Below are 19273 nucleotides of genomic sequence, written 5' to 3'. Positions count from 1 at the left end.
CCCGCTATCTCACTCTCTTGTATGCCTCCTAGGGATGGGGAGAGAACTTGAATCCCCTCTTCCATTCCTTTAGCATGGTCTGGGTTCGAGTAGCTCTGGACTCTAGGGGGCAGTGCTTGCCAGTGTGCCAGGGCTCCTCTGTGGACCAACATGGAGGCAAGACTGCCCCAAGAGGGCTAGTGAAGCTTGCTGTGACCACAGCAATAATGGCTAAAACAATTTAGAGATATTTGTGGGATGTGCCTATGTGTGAATAGGTTTGTGTAGATGTGGTTGAGTTCATGTTCATGCAAGTAAGCACACATATCATAGGTCTGGAACATATACAGGAAGTTAGACCAAAAGTGTGTTTCTGCATGTATGTCTATGAATTTCTGTGCATTTGTATCCATGTACATATGTATTTCTCAAGTCAACATTTATAACCTCTGCCATCCATAGTGCTAGGAACGCCATAGGTTTTTTTTTAATAATAAAAAAAACAGAACCAGAGAGTACATCAGTGCTATTTTGCCTTCCATGCAATATATGTCTGTACCATGCAATACGCCCCAGAGATTTGCCTTTATTTTAGTCACCCCTTTTATTGCTGAAAAGAGTTATCCAGTTTATCGATCATTACAACAAGTATAAACAAAACCAAATAGATGTTAGAAAAAGACAAAAATAATTTTAAGAAATGACATCAGATCAGATACTAGCTTTTGATACTTAAATTTTGAAAGATACTTAAATTATGAAACAAAAAGGAAAATTATGTATAAGATCAATTTAGCCTTATCATGGGGAAATTATGTGCAAAGCAGAAGCGACTATGAAATAATTAACTCAGAATTACAATACAGTGCCTTCATGTCACTTCCATCAAATAGCATATTGAAACATATTTAAGGGCATTATCTATTACTAGTTTCAGTTTAATAACAAGGCAAAAAAACTGAATTACCATGTTTGGGTGCTCAAAAAAGCATCTGATATTGTAGAGAAGCCTTTGTTAAAAAGCAGTATTAACTACATTTATTTTGAGAACTCAAGTTTGTGAATTAGTTTTCAAGTATTTATGATAGACCCATTCCTAGGATTACTCCAAGTAATAGAGTGTCAGAAACAGCATTATTGGAAAGAAGAACATGACAGATTTGTTCCCTTTCGCCAATATTTTTTATTTAGAGTACTAAAATCTGAGCAATAGCAGTAAGAACTAATTAAAGGGATGCCTCTTAGAAATAAAGAACGTTAACATTAAATGTTGGTGATAGGGTGTTAATGCTATCAGATCCAGTGCTTTTTAAAGAAGTATAGCTAGATTTCCAGTAGTTAAATAAATTAAAGTAGGACATTTTGGGAATAATCATAATACCACAGTCTTTAAAGTTATAGCTTTTTGTAAAAACCCTTGGAAGAAGAAAGTTAATTATTTCCTTATATTACTTAGCAGTAGAAGTTAAAGAATTTTCTTTGAATTATTTGTGAATCAAAGAGATTGCAACCGAGAACAGCAAAAATTGAATGTAATTCTAAATTGTTTGTGTTTTTACATTATGAATAAATATACCAAAATAAAGGAGAAAATGATAAAGGTATACATTAACAGGATTAAAAGATCTGGACTTGCATGCAAGATTCTATATCAAAAGAAGCAAAGGCTCCCTAAATCTGTTCTGGGCTCCTCCCAAACCTCTGGATCAGATCTGGGGAGGGTGCAGGGTACATGTGGCTTAAGCAGGGTGAGTTCCATTGCACAAGTATAAATCTTTGCCCTGACAGAACAAACTAGTTGGATAATACCCTTAGAGATTCCTTTTATAGACATTCATATGGTTCAGTAAAAAACACTGGCAAGTAAATGTCTTGGCTAATCCTGTAATTCATTCCTTTTATACATGTTGGAAAATGATCCAGCTTAAGTACTGTTATTGTCTCATATGCATCCTTCTGGTTTAATGATTAGGTTCAAAATTTTAGATTTGATCCAGTTCAAGATCACAGTATATGTTTAAACCTGACAACTGTGTTAATTCTTAAAATAGAATAGAATACTTTCTACTATGTATAGATATGAATAAAAACTGAGGACAATTTTTTGTTTGAAAACTTTCAATTATAGCATATATTTAGTTATTTATAGTGCAACTCCATGCATGCCTTATCAGAAGAAAGTCCCATTGAGTTAAATGGAACTTACTCCCAGGTAAATTATTGGAGTTCATCCTTAGTGAGCAATGTTGGAATACAGTGGTACCTCTACTTGCGGACTTAATCTGTTTTGGGGTGCTATTCGCACCCCAAAAAGTCTGCAACTAGAGTGCCGCTTCTGCGCATGTGCGAGGTGCACAGATCACTTCTGTGCATGTGCGCGTGGCGAACCCGAAGTAAACACTTCCAGGTTTGCCGCGTTCGTAAGCTGAAAGTCCATAACAAGAGCGGAACGCAACTAGAGGTACCACTGTACACTGGAACCTGGTTTGAAAAATTGTTAAGTGTACTTACAAGATACCATCTAAAGTATACAGTACTGGGTTTAATGGCAGAATGGGGAAGGGAAAATGAAAATGCATTTATGGAAAAGGTCAAAGTACTGTGAAATAGAAATAAACGGAGAGCCAAAGGTATCCCCATGAATTTTTCTGGGTGACTGAAATCTTAAACACTGAATGGAGCAGGCCAGTTTTTCCACACACAACATGAAAAGAAAAGTGCCTGTGTATTTTGCTTCATATCTCAGACTCTACAAATAAATGCTAGAAACGTACCTGTTTAAAAATGTATAATTGTTATAACTTCCCATCAGCAGAGTTGCTGCTGTTTGTTGGAAGGAGAAACTTCTTCTTGTTTTTGAATTTTTGTATAGTAGTATGGAGGCAAAAGCTGATCATAAAAAGTGAAATTCACATCAAATGTGAATTTCAGTGGTATCACAGAATTCTGGTTCTTTCACATTATAGTATGCTGTGTGAAATGAAGCTTAGCTCATTCTGCCTATCTAGTAGCTATCCTGGGAGTTCTCATCTGACAGGCACAACTGGAGGCAAAAAATAGTGATAAGTGCTCAAGTGGACAATTCTTATACTTAGAAGGGGGTATTATTTGAATATTATGAGATTGTTTAACTTTCTCTTTTAAACCACTGCATTGCCAGGAACAACTTTGAATAATAGCAGTTTGATACAAAAAGACACAGCAGTAAATTATAAATAGTAAATTGTATTAGACTACAGTTGAATATAAAAACATTTATAGAATTAAAGGCTCAGTTGTACCAATCCTTCAATACAAAGTACAGTGACATTACTGACTTTCCAATAGATAGAACACTGTTCTCTAAGTATCTGCAGCTATACTTGCAATAAATGTTGTGAATTCAGGTAAATATTATTTTGACCACTTATTTGCAAGAGTAAATAAGTATACTGTTTATGGAATACTGTTATAGTTGCTAAAGCCCAGAGTGCAATGCACTAATATCTGAATTGCGTCAGTAGTATTAGTGCCACTTTTCATAAAATAGCAACTTCTTTGCTTGAGAGCACCTCCATATTTTAAGTATTCAGTGGAAAAGTTGTATTAAGTGGGAAAATACATGTAAGACATGATCTCAATCAGAAAATGGGACAAATTAAAACACTGAAATTAAATGAAATGAAAACAAAGGATAGACACACTTACTTCATTTGGGCCCACAGAAACTGAAGGCACAAAATGTCCCTCTAGGTGAAGATGGATTTGCACATAAGAAGGTTCTAGAAACAACACAGGAAGCCACACTGTTGACCCAAAGGTCATGATCAAGCACCCCTGTGAGAGTTTTTGTTTCAGCCACCTTTTGAGGCAAACTTGGGAAATCAAAATGCAAATCTCTATTTTGAAAAGGGGCCATGGATTCTGCATAAACTATCCCTTACAATATTCTATAAAATCATGTGACAGTTTCTTAGGATGTTGAACCAAACGCTAAACTACATGAAATAAACAAAGTGGTGCAGTCATGAAATGTGGACAGGAATAATATATTAACCTGTTTCAGCAGAGTAAATAATAAATTGGATTTGATGGAGGGGAAGATGGCAGAGATACCAGTTCGTTCTACATGGTACCGCTGAATCCAAAGTCACTAGTTACATCTAATAAAAAAAGAAAGTCAGGGTGTTGCTTTAGTAGAAAAGTTAACTTGTAAAAAACCCCAAAAACCCCAGAGGAAGACATTGACAGCATACCTATTTTATCAAGAGATGAGGTTGCCATAAATGTTGTTTTTCAAAAGTCCAACTAAACAAGCCAAAAAAGAAGAAAGGTGGTGTATCCACAGATAATAGAAATCCACCAGCAGAATGGGGAGGGAGGCAATTTTATTTATCAAATTATTTATCTCCCAAAGGAGTCCAGGGTGGCATTTTTGGAGATCTGCCACTGGTCCCACCCCGGTCCATTCCTCTGACGGACTCCTTACATCAGCACATGGTTGCCAGTGAAGACTACCCATAATGTTCAGTGTAGCTGGTGTGCCTTAATTCTGCAATTTCTATTGTGAATTACGGACTGCAACTTGGTTTATTCAAGGTGCGATTGGCTGTTGCTTTGCTGTTCAGCATTGCCTCTACCATTATGATTTTGTTTAAGACCTGAGCTAGTGTGCTACAGCACTGAGGCACCAGCTCAAAGGCCAGAATGTGGGCTTGCTGTTGTCCCTTACGATGCTGCCAAGACAAAGTGGGACAGTAGAGTGGCAGCTGCCTTTGGTCAGGCAAGTAGCAAGTAGGTGTGTGAGCCTATTTTCCTGTGTATCTTTTCCTGGGAAGTGGAGCAAAGCTTCACTTGCCATACGGTTAGGCTTTGCCTGCAGTGGCAATAGTGTTGCTGCTGCAACTATTAAAGAGAAACTGTTTGGTAATATCTTATTTCTTCATTATAATTAATAATTACGTTTCCTATACAACTCAAGAGTTGCCAAAAAGCAGAAATATAGAGGCTGGAAATTTAAAGCTGTATCTGTTCTCCAACAGTGATTCTTATGAGAAATCTGTCTTTGACTTTTGAAAAACAGCATGAAAAGCTACCTTAACTCTTAACAAAACACAGCATTCTTGTCAACACGCATGCTGTATAGACCAATATTTAATGTATACTTAGCTACATGTACATCCTTGTTAACACACAACACATTCAAATGTCTTTAAATTAAATGCCACAGTTTGAAAATCATTTGTATTTGATACCTGATTCGTCAAGATAGTAAAAAAATTACAACGTAAATGATCTGTCATACATGTGTACAACCAATGTTTTTTACACACAAACCCACACACCTCATGCTACCAGTTTTCCAATTGGAAATGAATAGATTGGAATGAATCTGGTACAAATCTGAAAACGATGGCAGCGTTTAGTTAAATTAATAAACTCATGAAACATTTACAAGTACTATGTTAGGGGCAGCTATGAAGAGCCTTTCTTCTTCTGTTCCAGCTCTTGCAGACGCTCTTCTCTGAACTGAGCATGTTGTGTCCCTACTTTATGAGCAGTCTCTGTCGCTGTGATGTCAATCTGGGCATATTTAGTTGATCCACTCCCTATGGCAGAAAAACATTGCCATGGTTATAACATCTTCATGTATTTTCACCTAAGATAATTAGGTAAGAATACAATAATACTCAGTTTGATGTCACACACAGCACAAATAATAATGCCCACACCAGAACTTAAAAGCTATAATCTTAGTTACTGGAAAACATAGCATCAAGAAACAGTTAAGCTCTTGTAGCTCAGAATCCAAACAAACAAGTGGAACCTACAACATAATGTTGCAGTGCTATCAGCACTTCTGTGGGAATGATCAGGGATGCAGGAGAGGATATATTGCTGGATTATATCCTTTCCAACCTGTGTTAACAATTTCTACAATTTAGCAGAGTAACATTCCCCTTTTTAAATTTGCACAGCAGATGCGTTTGCTCAGGCTCGCTAAAGCCTCTAAAACAAGTTACCTGGTAATTTCCCCTTTAGTCCCTCATAAAAGAAATAGACACAATACAGTCTTCTATAAAAGTATAAGAAGAGTTTACTCACTCACATTCTGTTCACAGATGGATCCCAGAAGGCAGACTTAAGTTACAAAAGTAATATACCTGGAATCTATCCCATAAAGAGATAGTCACTTTGTCCTCTCTTGGCTGGAAGCCAAGAGAGCATCTTAGACTAAAAGCAGATGTTGCTTCTTTGACGAATGTAGTCAGAGAGAGAGAGATGGCGGCCAGTCCTATGCTTTTGTTCCTGAACAGGTGAGGCCATGCCCACCTCTGGTCACATGTAGAGGAAGTCTGTCCCAGCCTAGGAGGAAACAGAAAATTCCGACTGGCTGGTCCAGACACCCCCTTTTTATGTCCACTTTAGGGATGTTGTACTTGACTGCTCTGTGTTTCACATCCCACAACTTCCCCATTAGTAGTGCTCCTGCTCAGGACCATCTTTCCTTCCACATCGTTTTCCTGCTGGGAAGATGCTTGTCCTTCTCACGAAGCAGACCCAGAGGGGCTGCTCTGTACCCAATGGGAAGACGGAGAGCATCTCGTCCCGCTGGACACTAGTGTGCTAGGGTAGATGGGGCACTGCCCCACAATCAGCTGCTGCCTGTTTGCTTTTGCACTACCAACCAGTCCAGGAAGTATCACTACTTGTCACTTTCCTTCTCCTTAATCTCAGCATTGCCCCTGTAGGGATAAAGAAAAAGCTGGAACTGGTTTGGACTACCAGCCATTGGTTCTGTTGGTCTCCTTGTCTTCCACGCTGCCAGCCCTAATGAGTATCAGCAACCGCTGCTTCCTCCCTAGCAAAGGAGATGTAAAAGGTTCTGAAGATATGCAGCTGCAGAACCCTTTTGTAAGAATGCACTTTTTAAATACCAAAATTGAATCCACCAGAGCTTTTTCCTTCCTCTCTTCAGTTACTTCCTTCCAACCTTTCTTCCTTCTTCCCTGCCAAATGTGATGAGCTGACCACCCTATAATCCTGACCTAACCTGTGTTTTCCTGGCTTCTAGCTGCCATTAACCGTGCTCTTTTCCACATTATCATTTTTAAATTAATTTTATTAAAGGTTTTCAACCTAATATATACCATAAAATTCCAATTAAACTAAAAATAATAATAGAAAACAACATACCAAACAGAAAAAAAAGTAAACAGAAAAGTAAAATAAAGCACACTATCAAACCACTATCCTCTGGCTCCTTTCCATTGGTATTCAAACATATCAAATCTCTTGGCCTCTACTCAGTCCTCAGTTCTCCGATTCCTCAACATTTTGGGTCATTCCTCAACAATATGGGTCACATCCAGAATGTCACTATTCTGTAGGAGGGATTTCATTGCATATCAGAAATGTAGGTTTGCTAAATTAAAGTGCTGTGTTTTTCTGGGCCCAACAAATACACTTTAAAAAAAACATTTTTTTTGCATATAGCAAAGTAGCAGGGAAATGCATTAAAAAGTGTGGGATAATGGTTGACTGTTGAGAAGATGTATAACTTCTGCACAAGCAAATAATGAATTTAAAGAAGATATTGTATCATATATTATACTACTACTACCACTATTATTATTAATTAAATTTGTATACTTCCCTATACCCGCAGGTCTCAGGGTGTAGGTTTTGTGCAACCAAATCAGGATGCTCCATGAACAGATAATTTAGAAGAGCCAACAGTTGATCACCCCCTCATTTCCCTCGATCACTGTGATTCTGTCCTCAAATGGTTATCTTCCTAGTTGTCTAATTACTTCTCCAATATCTCCTTAGGGGGAACGCTTCTGCTACTCTCCAGTGAGCTTCTTAAGAGTTCTGCGCTATTCTCTCTAAATACTTAGAGAGGGTAGTATGTGCCAGGGTAGTATGGCTTCCAAGAGCACCTACCCACTGTTGACAGACAGCTCTACACCCTTGTGCAAATTAATTGAAACAAAGCATGTTTTCTATCTTACTCGTAATCCTGTACTCAAAACAAACACGAAAAGTCATTTGATCATTATGGTGTCAGAAGCCTGCAGCCGATAGAAGGAATGATGTGCTCGCCACAATATATTGAGGTTCTGTGAAAGAGAGTTATTCCAGAGCTGGAAAAGAGGTATCCTGACAGTACTGGGATATTTCATCAGGACCTAGCCCCCTGTCACACATTGAAAGTGGTAAAGAAATTCATGACAGAGCAGCAAATAAATAGTTGGAGATTGTATATTACTTGAAATCAAAGAGAAAAAATAAAGCATGTAGCCGTAGTGCATTGGAGCTAACAAGTACCCAATAACCAGCGGTGATTGGTGCATCTGTAAAAGGTGACCATGCCGCAGTGTAGCTTTGCAAAAGCCCCTTTTGGTCCATGGAACAGCCTAAAATGTTATGCAAAAACAACAGAAACATGCTTCAGTTGCTTTCAAAGATATTTACCTCTTATGCTTGTACTAGGTTCCTGAAGTTCCAACTCCATGTAATGAAGCTGTTTCTTTGATGTGGGGCTGGTAGGAATATTAACATAGGTTGCCATTTCACCATGCAGTCGATCAGCCATCGGTAGGTCTGCTGAATAACCTACTGCCCCTGCCATGAGAAGGAACATGCTTTTAAAAGATACATTAACTTAAGCCCCCTGAAGAAGTAAGAAGACATCAACTGGGGTGTAAGACAAGAAGGGAAATCTTTGAATTCATGCGCTCATGGAGTTCTCCTGCCTAAAAGCCCCCACCCTGTTCCTTTCAACAGAGGAAATGGATTCTCCTTTGTGATATGGCCGAAAATGAATGTGCCAACCCAAGCATACATGAGTTCCATGCATACAGCTGTCGATTGTATTACAATGAGAGGGTAAGACTGCATTTTGAAATTGCCCTTGCTCTGCAGGTGCTGAGGATCAAACTAGACATGATGTTAAAGTAAAAAGGTAAAGGTACCCCTGCCCGTACGGGCCAGTCTTGACAGACTCTAGGGTTGTGCGCCCATCTCACTTAAGAGGCCAGGGGCCAGAGCTGTCCGGAGACACTTCCGGGTCACGTGGCCAGCGTGACATCGCTGCTCTGGCGAGCCAGAGCCGCACACGGAAACGCCGTTTACCTTCCCGCTAGTAAGTGGTCCCTATTTATCTACTTGCACCCGGGAGTGCTTTCGAACTGCTAGGTTGGCAGGCGCTGGGACCGAACAGCAGGAGCGCACCCCGCCGCGGGGATTCGAACCGCCGACCTTTCGATCGGCAAGCCCTAGGCGCTGAGGCTTTTACCCACAGCGCCACCCGCGTCCCTGATGTTAAAGTACACCTTTGCATTTACAGTGGAAGTTTAAAAAAATGCAAATAGCATCAACTGGATGGGGGGGCAATGATAATGATCAGGATTGCAGCAGGTGGGGGTGGGGAATATAACCCTTTCCTCCCCTGTTATGGTCCTGAGGTACATTCCTTCCTCTGAAGCTTGTATTTGCATTGGGAGGAAATTACCCAGTAAAGGGCAGTGGAATAACTTACGAATAAAAGAACTTCTACAGATTCTCCACAAAGAATATATTGATATATGTGCTTAGAAGTGAGGAAAAGAGGACTAGGCAAGGCAAAGGTCTGATTAAAGTTGGGTATTTTATGGAAAACAAAACTGTCTTGGGGTGAGGTGTCCAGGGAACCCTCCCTATATGTTCATGGCTTTTTAATTTAGGAAGTAGCTCACATTGTTCCTCCAGCAAGTGTTTGCTTGGGCCCTCATCATATCCCCAGTGCTTTTTTTCAAGAAAAAGAGGTGCCAGAACTCACCATGAACAGCTCCCTTGTTCTCTTCTAATTGCAACGGCACACACCTGAGAGGTGCTGGAACTGAGTTTCTGCATATCCCCCATTAAGGGTTTGTCCAACGCCTTGTGTCATTTGGAGTGTTCCCTCCCCACCCATTGAACTGGATCTCTCTGCCTATTCATATGAAATCACCACCAGTCTGTGTACTCCTCTGCAAGTCAGTTTACTCACCAGCTTCTTCAGGATCAGGTGGCGCGCCAGACTCTGTAGGTGGCATCATAAATTCATAGCTTCCTTTAGGACCTAGAGGATCAATACATTGTTGATCCAATTTTAAACAACAATATGGACAGTAATAATAACGCACATGTCTCAATTCTTTAAGTTTCCTCGCAAAGGATTAAAAAATGTGGCTCAGTCAAGAAATATGGAGATTATCTAGGAAGCATTACATGCTTCTAAGAACACTCCGAAGGGAATAAATACTACCACAGTTTAAAGAGTTTGCACCGTGCGCTAATCGGCCATGGTGCATGGGGTTCAGAAGTGCTGTGATACTTGCAACCTTCCCAGAGTCTTTTAAGACAGTCTGCCTAACTGAATGACAGTAATAGCAGACACATCTGATTAGAAATGGTACAGCACCACAGAAGGACTAGTTCACCTCAATTTTATGTGAGGGGACAGACCAGAGAGAAAAGTTTGTCATGGTATTTTTTACAATTTCTACAAGGGAACAGTTGCTTCCCCATATGGTGCAATCTGCACTTGATTTTCCCAAGATGGCGTCGTCGATAGTAGTAGCGTCGACTTGAGCTCCGCATCAGTTGATGCTGTTTTTATTATTTTTATCAGTTTTTATAAGCTTTTTATCAGTTTTTATTAGCTTTTAGCAGTCTTATTAGTTTTTATTAGCTTTTAGCAGCCTCAGTACTATCTTTGTTAGTTGGCAGCTATTATTTTACAAAGCTTAGGTCAGGAGAGAGGCGAATGCGGCTGGATGAAGCTGCACGAAGAGAAACTCCCTTGTTCAAGTCTCCTTGTAGAATTAAATTGCCGGCCTGCGAGGGTGAAGAAGCCGACTTTCATATGAACAGGCAGTGAAATTTACTCCCACGGTAAGCGCTGATAAGATTGAACTGAACTGACGTTGAAATACTATCCCCCCCTCTTCTTGATATCTAAATCATGCGACATGGGAAACGTCTTAGAGACTCCGAGGAGATAGCCTCCGTTCCCTTTCCGAGATCAAAGCAAACAAGGGTTGATCCTTGTCACTTTAAAGAAGGGAGTAATCTACTGAATTGTTCCTACATGGTAGAAACACAGAACCGCTTCAACCCACTGATTGATTGTGTGTCAGCTCTTAAAGACGAAGAACGAATAACTCCTCAAATAACAAGCGATGAGACCAATAGTAAGAGTGTAGTCTCTCCTCAGAAGGAGGAACAGGTCTTTGGCATGGCTAATCTTATGACATTTGAACAGTCTCATTTAATAATTAAAACTTTGCACTGTATATTCAAAAGACTAGATGATCTTTCGTCCCAGCTGCATAGCCTCCAACAAAAGCTAACCACTACTTCCCCAGCGTCAGCCGGTGTTAAGTCCCTTGAAGAGAGGATGGAGACAAGAGGTTTGACCTTAAATAACAAACGTACTGACAAATTTAAATACAACATTAACCTTCAATTAAGCCATCAATCCTTGATCTTAACACCAAGGAAAGTGAGCCTAACTATACATAATGGGGACCCAAGATGGAGAACTCTGGTTGGTGCCAAGGAACTCCTAAAGGTGCTTTTAAACATGAAGGCAACACAAATTGACCTCTGTGCAGTCCTCCCCCTTGCCCATCATTATAAATCTCTGAGAGTCCTGCTTGCGTTCCAAACCACAAAAATTCCCACTATTATATTACAAAAGAAAGCACTTTTGTTTCGCTGCGGGATAGCACCAACGAGAGCCTTTATAGATCCTACGCCTAAACCCCTACTGTTGGAGGCAATAACCAAAGAGGGCTCAAAATCTACTAAACCCGATCCATCAGTGGACACCAGAGTGGGTGTTCTACCCCAGGAGAAGAGTTATGTGGCCTCCACACCCCTAGCAAAGAACAATGTCCATCCGGGAAGTGGCCTGACACCACCAGAAGAGATCGAACTCATTGCCTCCTTTGCAGATTTACCAGTGGTGGAACAAAGAGAAATTATCAATAGACTGGAATCGCTTAAAACCATACTTATTAGGAAGCTCAGCTCCAGAACACTGTTTCTTTAAATCTAAAGGTTCATCATTGTTTCACCCAATGTGTATACCTTTAAGGGGCCAGAGCAAGGGCCAGAGCAAACTAACGAGATCCAGCTTTACAGCTGTGAAGCATAGCAGGTGCTGCTGAGTTGCATTGATTAAGCTGTGTCGGGAATTGGCTGCATATATAAGGGGCAGCACCTAGCTCTGCCATTTAACCCTGGGGGTTGGGTCTGGTTTGGTTGTTGATGTATTTAGTGTTTAAGGAGTTTTTGTTTTTCTTATTAAAACCTTGTTTAAGTTATTTTTGAGTCCCTTTTTTTTAATGCATGGTCTCCCCAGCAAGCTCTCTGCAGCGTTACTACACTGCGAAAAGCCAACAACGTACAGCGAACATGTCCCCCCAGTAGAACCAGAGCATATGGATCTCTCAATATCCAATGCTAACTGCATGTCGGCTATGGAGGATAAGACACACCCTCAAGAAGCAATCACCAACCCTTCCCTTCAAGCAGAACAATCTTCAGTGCTCTTAATAGATTTACATGACTGTCCATCGAAAAACATACCTGAAGAAAGCAGCACTCAACGGGAAAAACCCCCTTCTACACACTCATCGATGCCAGACCTGGAACCTTCTTATAGCACTGACCAATCAAGAGAAGAGGTGCCTTTGCCAACCTCCCCAAATAGCCCTCTCGCCCAGTCTTATCCCTTTTTGCGGAGTACTTTGGATTCAACAGCAAGACCAGTGAAGGAACTGATTGAAGACCCAACAGGCCACATAAATCAAGTAGCCCAAAAGACCAGTAACAGGCTACAGAGAGACCTAACTTCTGACGAGATAGCCGGTCCACCCCGGGCGGCCCACCAAACGCTTTTGGAAAAGGGGTCCACCCCTGTTCAAGGTCCTATTCCTATTAGATCAAGTGGCCCAGCTCAACAGCCTGATGACTTTGTTAATCCCACTCAGCCTTTACGAGTGGTTTTTCATCAGAGGAAGATAACTGATTTCTTTACTGGCTCCCCTCTTCCCGTATCAAAGTTGAGCCAACTTTCCGATTGACAGTCAATTGGAGGATCGGAGAAACCCCAGCCTTCAATACTAAGCTGGAACATTGCTGGATGGAAAAGTAAAAAATTAGATCCAGAATTCCTAAAATATATTAATTCCTTCCTTATCATTCTATTACAAGAAACCTGGGTGGAGGAAGAAATTGAGTTAAATGGCTTTGAGTTGATATGTTTGCCTGCTAGCCCGTCAGTGAATGGCGGCCGCCCAAAAGGCGGCCTTACAATTGGTATCTCCCTTAAACTTCGGGCCAAACTTTCACTAGTGCATGTACTTCCGCCTTATGCTATTACCGGACTGATCTCTGGTAGAAACTTCTCTTTATTGGTTACAAATGTCTATTTACCTCCGGGAGGGTTAGCAGCTGAACTTACCCCCAGATGGGAATCCCTAGAGGATTTTTTACTTTCCTGTTATATTAAATATCCCAATGTCCCCGCCATTACTGGAGGTGATTTTAACGCTCGGATAGCCTCAAACTGGGAAGCTCTTAAAAAGTCTAAGTGGTGGGTTGACCCTGGCGCTCATATTTATGATCTAGCATACACCCCCTCTAGAATATCAAAGGATGTCAAAGTTAATAAGGCAGGAGTGATGCTTTATCAGATGACTCTACGCCTTAATTTAATTATATTAAACGGCAGGTGCCCTCCAGACATACCAGGAGAGTTCACCCACCTGGGGTTAAAATCAAACAGTGTTCTCGACTATGTATTGGTCTCCCGGGATTTATTCCCGTACGTCACCTCTTTTAAAATTGATAATGCCCAATTTAGTGACCATCTTCCCCTGATAACCAAGTTATGTGTTGACTGGCAATTGCTCGACCGCTCCCACCCAATCCCGGTGATAGTGGAGTCGTCCACTAAAATAAAGGGGACTAGATGGTCCTCTGCTCTTGCTCATAGATATACGGATTTTATCCGTGAAATGTTTCCTGGTGACCAGCCAGACGTAGGAATAGTCCCGCGTGATCCTATTACCTGTATGAATTTCTTTTCCTGCCTGATAGAAGTTTTAACTTGCTTTTTTACTTCTCCAACCTACGGAGTTAAAAACGATCATTTCAAATCTGGTGCCCCTTGGTTTAACTCTGCTTGCAAACTAGCCAGACTCCATTTACCGTATTTTTTGCTCTATAAGACTCACTTTTCCCCTCCTAAAAAGTAAGGGGAAATGTGTGTGCGTCTTATGGAGCGAATGCAGGCTCTGCAGCTATCCCAGAAGCCAGAACAGCAAGAGGGATTGCTGCTTTCACTGCGCAGCGATCCCTCTTGCTGTTCTGGCTTCTGAGATTCAGAATATTTTCTTTCTTGTTTTCCTCCTCCAAAAACTAGGTGCGTCTTGAGGTCTGGTGCGTCTTATAGAGCGAAAAATACGGTACATACAATATATAAGGACTATAAACTTTCCGGCGCTCCGGCCCTACCTCCATCTTATTCCCTGGCCAAAAAAGCATACAAACAGGCCCAGAAATCGGCCAAAAGGGAATGGCATTTAAATCGTTGGCAGACTATAATTTCTGCCTCAAAATCCCATAACTCCCGGAAATTTTGGTCTTTAATAAAGGGAAGAAACACGAAATATCCCCTAACGGTGGTTCCGGCCCCTGCATGGGAGCAGTTCCTGAGAAAATATTTCTCAGTGGCAGAAGCTCCGGCCTCTCATTGGAGACCTTCTAAACCCCTTCCCGTTTGGCCCAATACCGACCCTGCTGAAATCCTAGATTTGATAGCTGAGCTGAAAACAGGTAAGGCCCCTGGGCCAGATTTGGTCCCTGTTGAGGCTATAAAGCTTCATTCTGCCTGGTGGGCAGGGATTTTAGCTAAAACATTCGATGCAGTAAATGCCACGGGCTTAATACCAGGAATGTGGAAGGAGGCCATTATAATCCCTATCTACAAAAAAGGCCCTCCCGGTGACCCAGGGAATTATCGGAACATCAGTCTCCTTTCGTCCATTGGGAAAATATATGCCCGTTTCTTGCTGGCAAGGTTGATGAAGTGGTCAGTTGAGGCTGACCTGATTGGACCTGAGCAAGCTGGATTTAGATTAAACCGATCCACAACAGATCAGGCAATTATTCTTTACCACTTAGCCCGGAAATACTCGACACCTCGACGGGGCCAACTTTGCGCAGCTTTCATAGATTTGAAAGCTGCGTTTGACAGTATTCCGAGGGACTTACTTTGGGATAAACTTGCCTGTTGGGGAATAGATAGAAGGCTCCTGTGGCTTATCTCCCAACTTCATGCCGGGTCCGTGGCCAGGGTGAGATTATCCGCTGCTGGAGACCTGACCAATCCAGTGGCAGTAAATAGGGGTGTTCACCAGGGTTGTATTCTAGCGCCTCTTCTTTTTAACTTATTTATCAGTGATATGAGGAACCCATTAGCAATCCCACAAAAATTTATCCACGCCCCGCGTATAGCAGATTACCGTTGCCCTTTACTTCTCTACGCAGATGACGCGGTACTACTCTCTTACTCCAGAGTGGGTTTAAGGAGGGCGCTAAAGATCTTTGCGACATATTGCCACTCTAATCACCTGTCTATCAACCACACCAAGTCCAAAGTACTGATATTTTCAAGGAGTCGAAAACTTTATTCATGGAAAATGGAGGGCACGAAAATCGAACAAGTACATAAATTTAAATATTTAGGAATTTATTTTCAATACAACTTAGGGTGCAAAGCGCACGTTGAGTATCTTCAAAATAAGACAAAAGCCCTTTCATACTCCCTCCTCCGTTTTTTCTACTCTGAGGGGGCCCTATTTATCCCTGCAGCCTTGAAAGTGTATAGCATTAAAGTGATGGCTACAATAGCCTATGCTGCACCTTTATGGGCTGTCTTTGCAAACCTCTCACCTTTAGAGTCACTTCAAAGCCAATTCTTATGCCGACTTCTAAAATTACCAACATGCGTAAGTAATGCGGCTATTCGCCTAGAAATGAAGATCCCCTCAGTGGAGTTAGTTATATGGAGGAGAGTTTTGATTTATTGGATATCACTTTGGCATAAACTCCCGAATCACTATCTCATTCAATGCATGTGGCGTGATGACTTCACAAATTTGTGGTCAGGTAAAATCCATGCCAAACTGCTGTCCTATGAGATCTCACCCACTGCATTGCTCAAGCTGGATCTAAATGTGGCAAAAAGGTGTATTAACCAAAGGCTGGATGACGCGGAGCTATACCAAAATTTTGTAGCTGCTGGTGGAGTATGCTCACCGTTAAACTTTGGCATAACCCCCATCTACCGCGCTCTGTCCTATTTAACATCGCTTATGGCCGCGTCTCACCGATATGCCTTCATTAGAGCTAGGTTCAATGTCTTTCCAACAAACGTGCTGAGACATAGATTTTCTAAGGGCCAAGTCCCTTCAACGTGTGCTTGTGAAATGGAAACATCTGAATCTCTTCATCATGTTATGTTTATTTGCCCTTTATATAGCTCAGCCCGTGCCAGCATACTAAACTCCTTAATCCAGCCTATGGCTGGCAAACCAGTAGACCTACAGCTTGCCTGGGCACTTCAGGATGTGGATCCTTATATTACCCTACAGGTTGCTAAGTTCCTAACAGCCGTCCTCGCGTATAAGAGACGGAATGGAATGTTAGCTGATTATTGACAGCTATAAGAATTTTTTATAATGAAATCAGATACTGATTTTAGAGTAGTCCTTAAAATTTTTTAACTTTAATCTTAAACTTTTCTTATGAATGGCTAATATATGTCCTTGTGAGTTGTGAACGGTGTCATACTACGTATGTTTTGTATGAGTCCGCTGTTTTATTTGATTTGTTTTGTTCTGTTGTGTTCTGTTTCATTATGGGTGTAAAGCCGAATAAACATTTGATTGATTGAATCTGCACTTCAGGATCGGTACCACATAAGATGGACATAAAATGAACTCCAGAAGATCATCTGTAAACAGGATTTTCTTATCTTTCATTAAACTTCATTTTCTTAAATAATTGAACCATAATTAATTCATCACAGGAACTCCAAGGACCGAGAACTACAGCAAACTTACTTTGACCACGGGGATCCTACCAAAACCAGCATTCCTGTGATGAAGTTATTCACAAAAGGTCTTCCAACTTGCAGTTTAAATGCAAAGATTACTGCCTGTGACTTTCCACGCACACAACCTTTCCTATCTGAATAGAAAAATAAAGCATAACTGTCTATCTCATCAAAAATACTGAGTACTTGCTCCTTTGACCTAGGTTTGTTTGAGGAAATTGCCTCTCCAAATACTATGCCTGTCTACTTGTAAAGTTTGTCCTTCATATGCTTTCAGGGACCAAAACACTATCATAGAAGCACCATCTGTTTTAAAAACATCTCCAACTTAATACTAAAAATCGTTAGCTACATTTATGGTTCTATTGTGCCCAGTTGCTCAAAATAAATTGCTTTGTAGAGATATTCATGGCAGTGGGGCAGTAATAGATAAATCAATTCCCTGTTTCTTCTTCCTACTACTATTCCCCCCACCTTTGAAGTCACTGAGAGATGAAGTCATTATTCTATTGACTTTGCTTTGGAACAAAAATTCAGCAAATGCTTCCTAAAGCTAATTCAGCTGATGAAAGGAATCAGTTAAAACATTTTTCTATTTCCTATTGCAGCCTTTCTGATATCCATTAGATATCATTAACACGAAAAATATAACACAATTCACCACAATATAACAACTGCACATGACTGGTAGCCAAAGACAACAAAATGGAATAGCCATCTCTAACCAAGTAAAATAATGCAAACAGGAATTATTTTAATTGGCCTTGCACCAAGATACACATCGTTATGTGATAATAATCATTATTAATTTGTAAGAACAGATTACATATAGAAATGAACATAAAGTCAAAAGATTGTTTGAAACCTATTTTTCCAAGAAATAAAAAATTGATTGATTTGGTTCTTAAGTAACTTCTGGAAAAATAGGTCAGCTTGGGTCAAGAAGGCTAATGCCTTCAGATGTGTATTGGATTTCAATCCTCATATTTACTTCCAAGTCCTGTATGGCAGAAGCTCACGCCAGAGAAGTCAAAGGTGATTCTGATCTCTTTGGACTCTGGAGAGTTTGATTTGGCCTAGGAGGCAGAGGTTGGCTTGGCTGCAACTGTCAGGGCTGTTACTTCCTCATCTTTGGAGGTAGAGTAACTAGGAATGCTTATTGAAGGTAGTTGAGGGGATTTTGCTATGTCTGTCTGACTATTGTAATGCTCTCTGTCTTGGACCTTGCTGACTTTGAAAACAAACTAGAACCTTCAACTAGTGGGAAATGTGGGCACACAGAGATCCACACCCAAAAACTTGTCGGTTGGTTTCTATGGAGGAGGAGGTTTGCATGTACCATGCTGCTTCCTCTACTGAAATGAATGCCGGAGCCTGTAGAAGCAGGATCTATTTGCACACATGACTCGTAAGGAAAATATACCCGATATGAAGCAAAGTTATAGGGGTGGGGATGGGAAGGAAAGAAGGGAGGGACGTTGAGGGGGGGGGGTTTGTTTTGTGTGCATGCACAGACTTGCCCAACCCACAAAGAAAGAGGATTAGGGCTCAAAGACCAGGTAAATATAGGTAGCTGTAAAATCAGCACAGTGAGAGAGATGGCACACATGAGCTTACAATTCTTTTTGATACAGAGTGAATTTATTAATACTTTGCTCTCCTTAAGCTTAAGACTTGTTTTTCTTTTTGTCTTATTTAAAGTCCAAGAATAAATATTGCAGTCTTGTGGATTGGGACCTTAACTTGTAATTTCGTTTCCCTGAGTACTGAAATCAACAGGTGTCAACATCCAGCAAAAATCTCATTGCCTCTTACCTGGGCTGGCTGGTAAAATTCCAGATGATAAAATGGACGTTTCCTTTTTAAAAAAAAACACAGAGAGAGAGAGAAACAGATGCATTATCATGAACGAGTTTCTTGCAAACTTAACACTGAAATTTTTCACCTGAAAAACTGTTCTCAAAACTATTTTCAACCATGTTAATCGTGTTGATAAAAGTTCCAAGGAACTGCATAAGAAATTCACCTTGTTTACAGGAGCTCAAATCCTGTCAGTCCAGCTCTCAATATTGTTTGTGAATAATTTTACAAGTACATTTGAAATGATTAATCCTTTATGCATATGTAAATGATTATATACATATATATATATATATA

General features: G+C 40.6%; 1 protein-coding gene across 2 annotated transcripts in view; it reads right to left on the bottom strand.

Moving 5' to 3' along the window:
* Window positions 1–1138: 1138 nt before the first annotated feature.
* Window positions 1139–19273, bottom strand: part of DOK7 (docking protein 7) — a 39062-nt gene continuing 20927 nt past the window's right edge. Inside the window, exons 8-11 of one of the 2 annotated variants that reach the window (XM_083399007.1) lie at window positions 18932–18974; window positions 9992–10063; window positions 8437–8586; window positions 1139–5617 (exon numbers count right to left, since the gene is read on the bottom strand). In XM_083399007.1, coding sequence (XP_083255133.1) covers window positions 5604–5617; window positions 8437–8586; window positions 9992–10063; window positions 18932–18974 — 279 coding nt within the window. In that variant the 3' untranslated portion in view covers window positions 1139–5603. The remainder of the gene's footprint in view (window positions 5618–8436; window positions 8587–9991; window positions 10064–18931; window positions 18975–19273) is intronic. The other variant, XM_083399006.1, reaches the window with a different exon arrangement.

This window comes from Podarcis tiliguerta (assembly GCF_965153285.1).
Source record: "Podarcis tiliguerta genome assembly, chromosome: 9".
NCBI lineage: Eukaryota > Metazoa > Chordata > Lepidosauria > Squamata > Lacertidae > Podarcis > Podarcis tiliguerta.
Note: the sequence above shows the minus strand (reverse complement) of the source record. Positions and strands in the feature narration are given on the sequence as shown.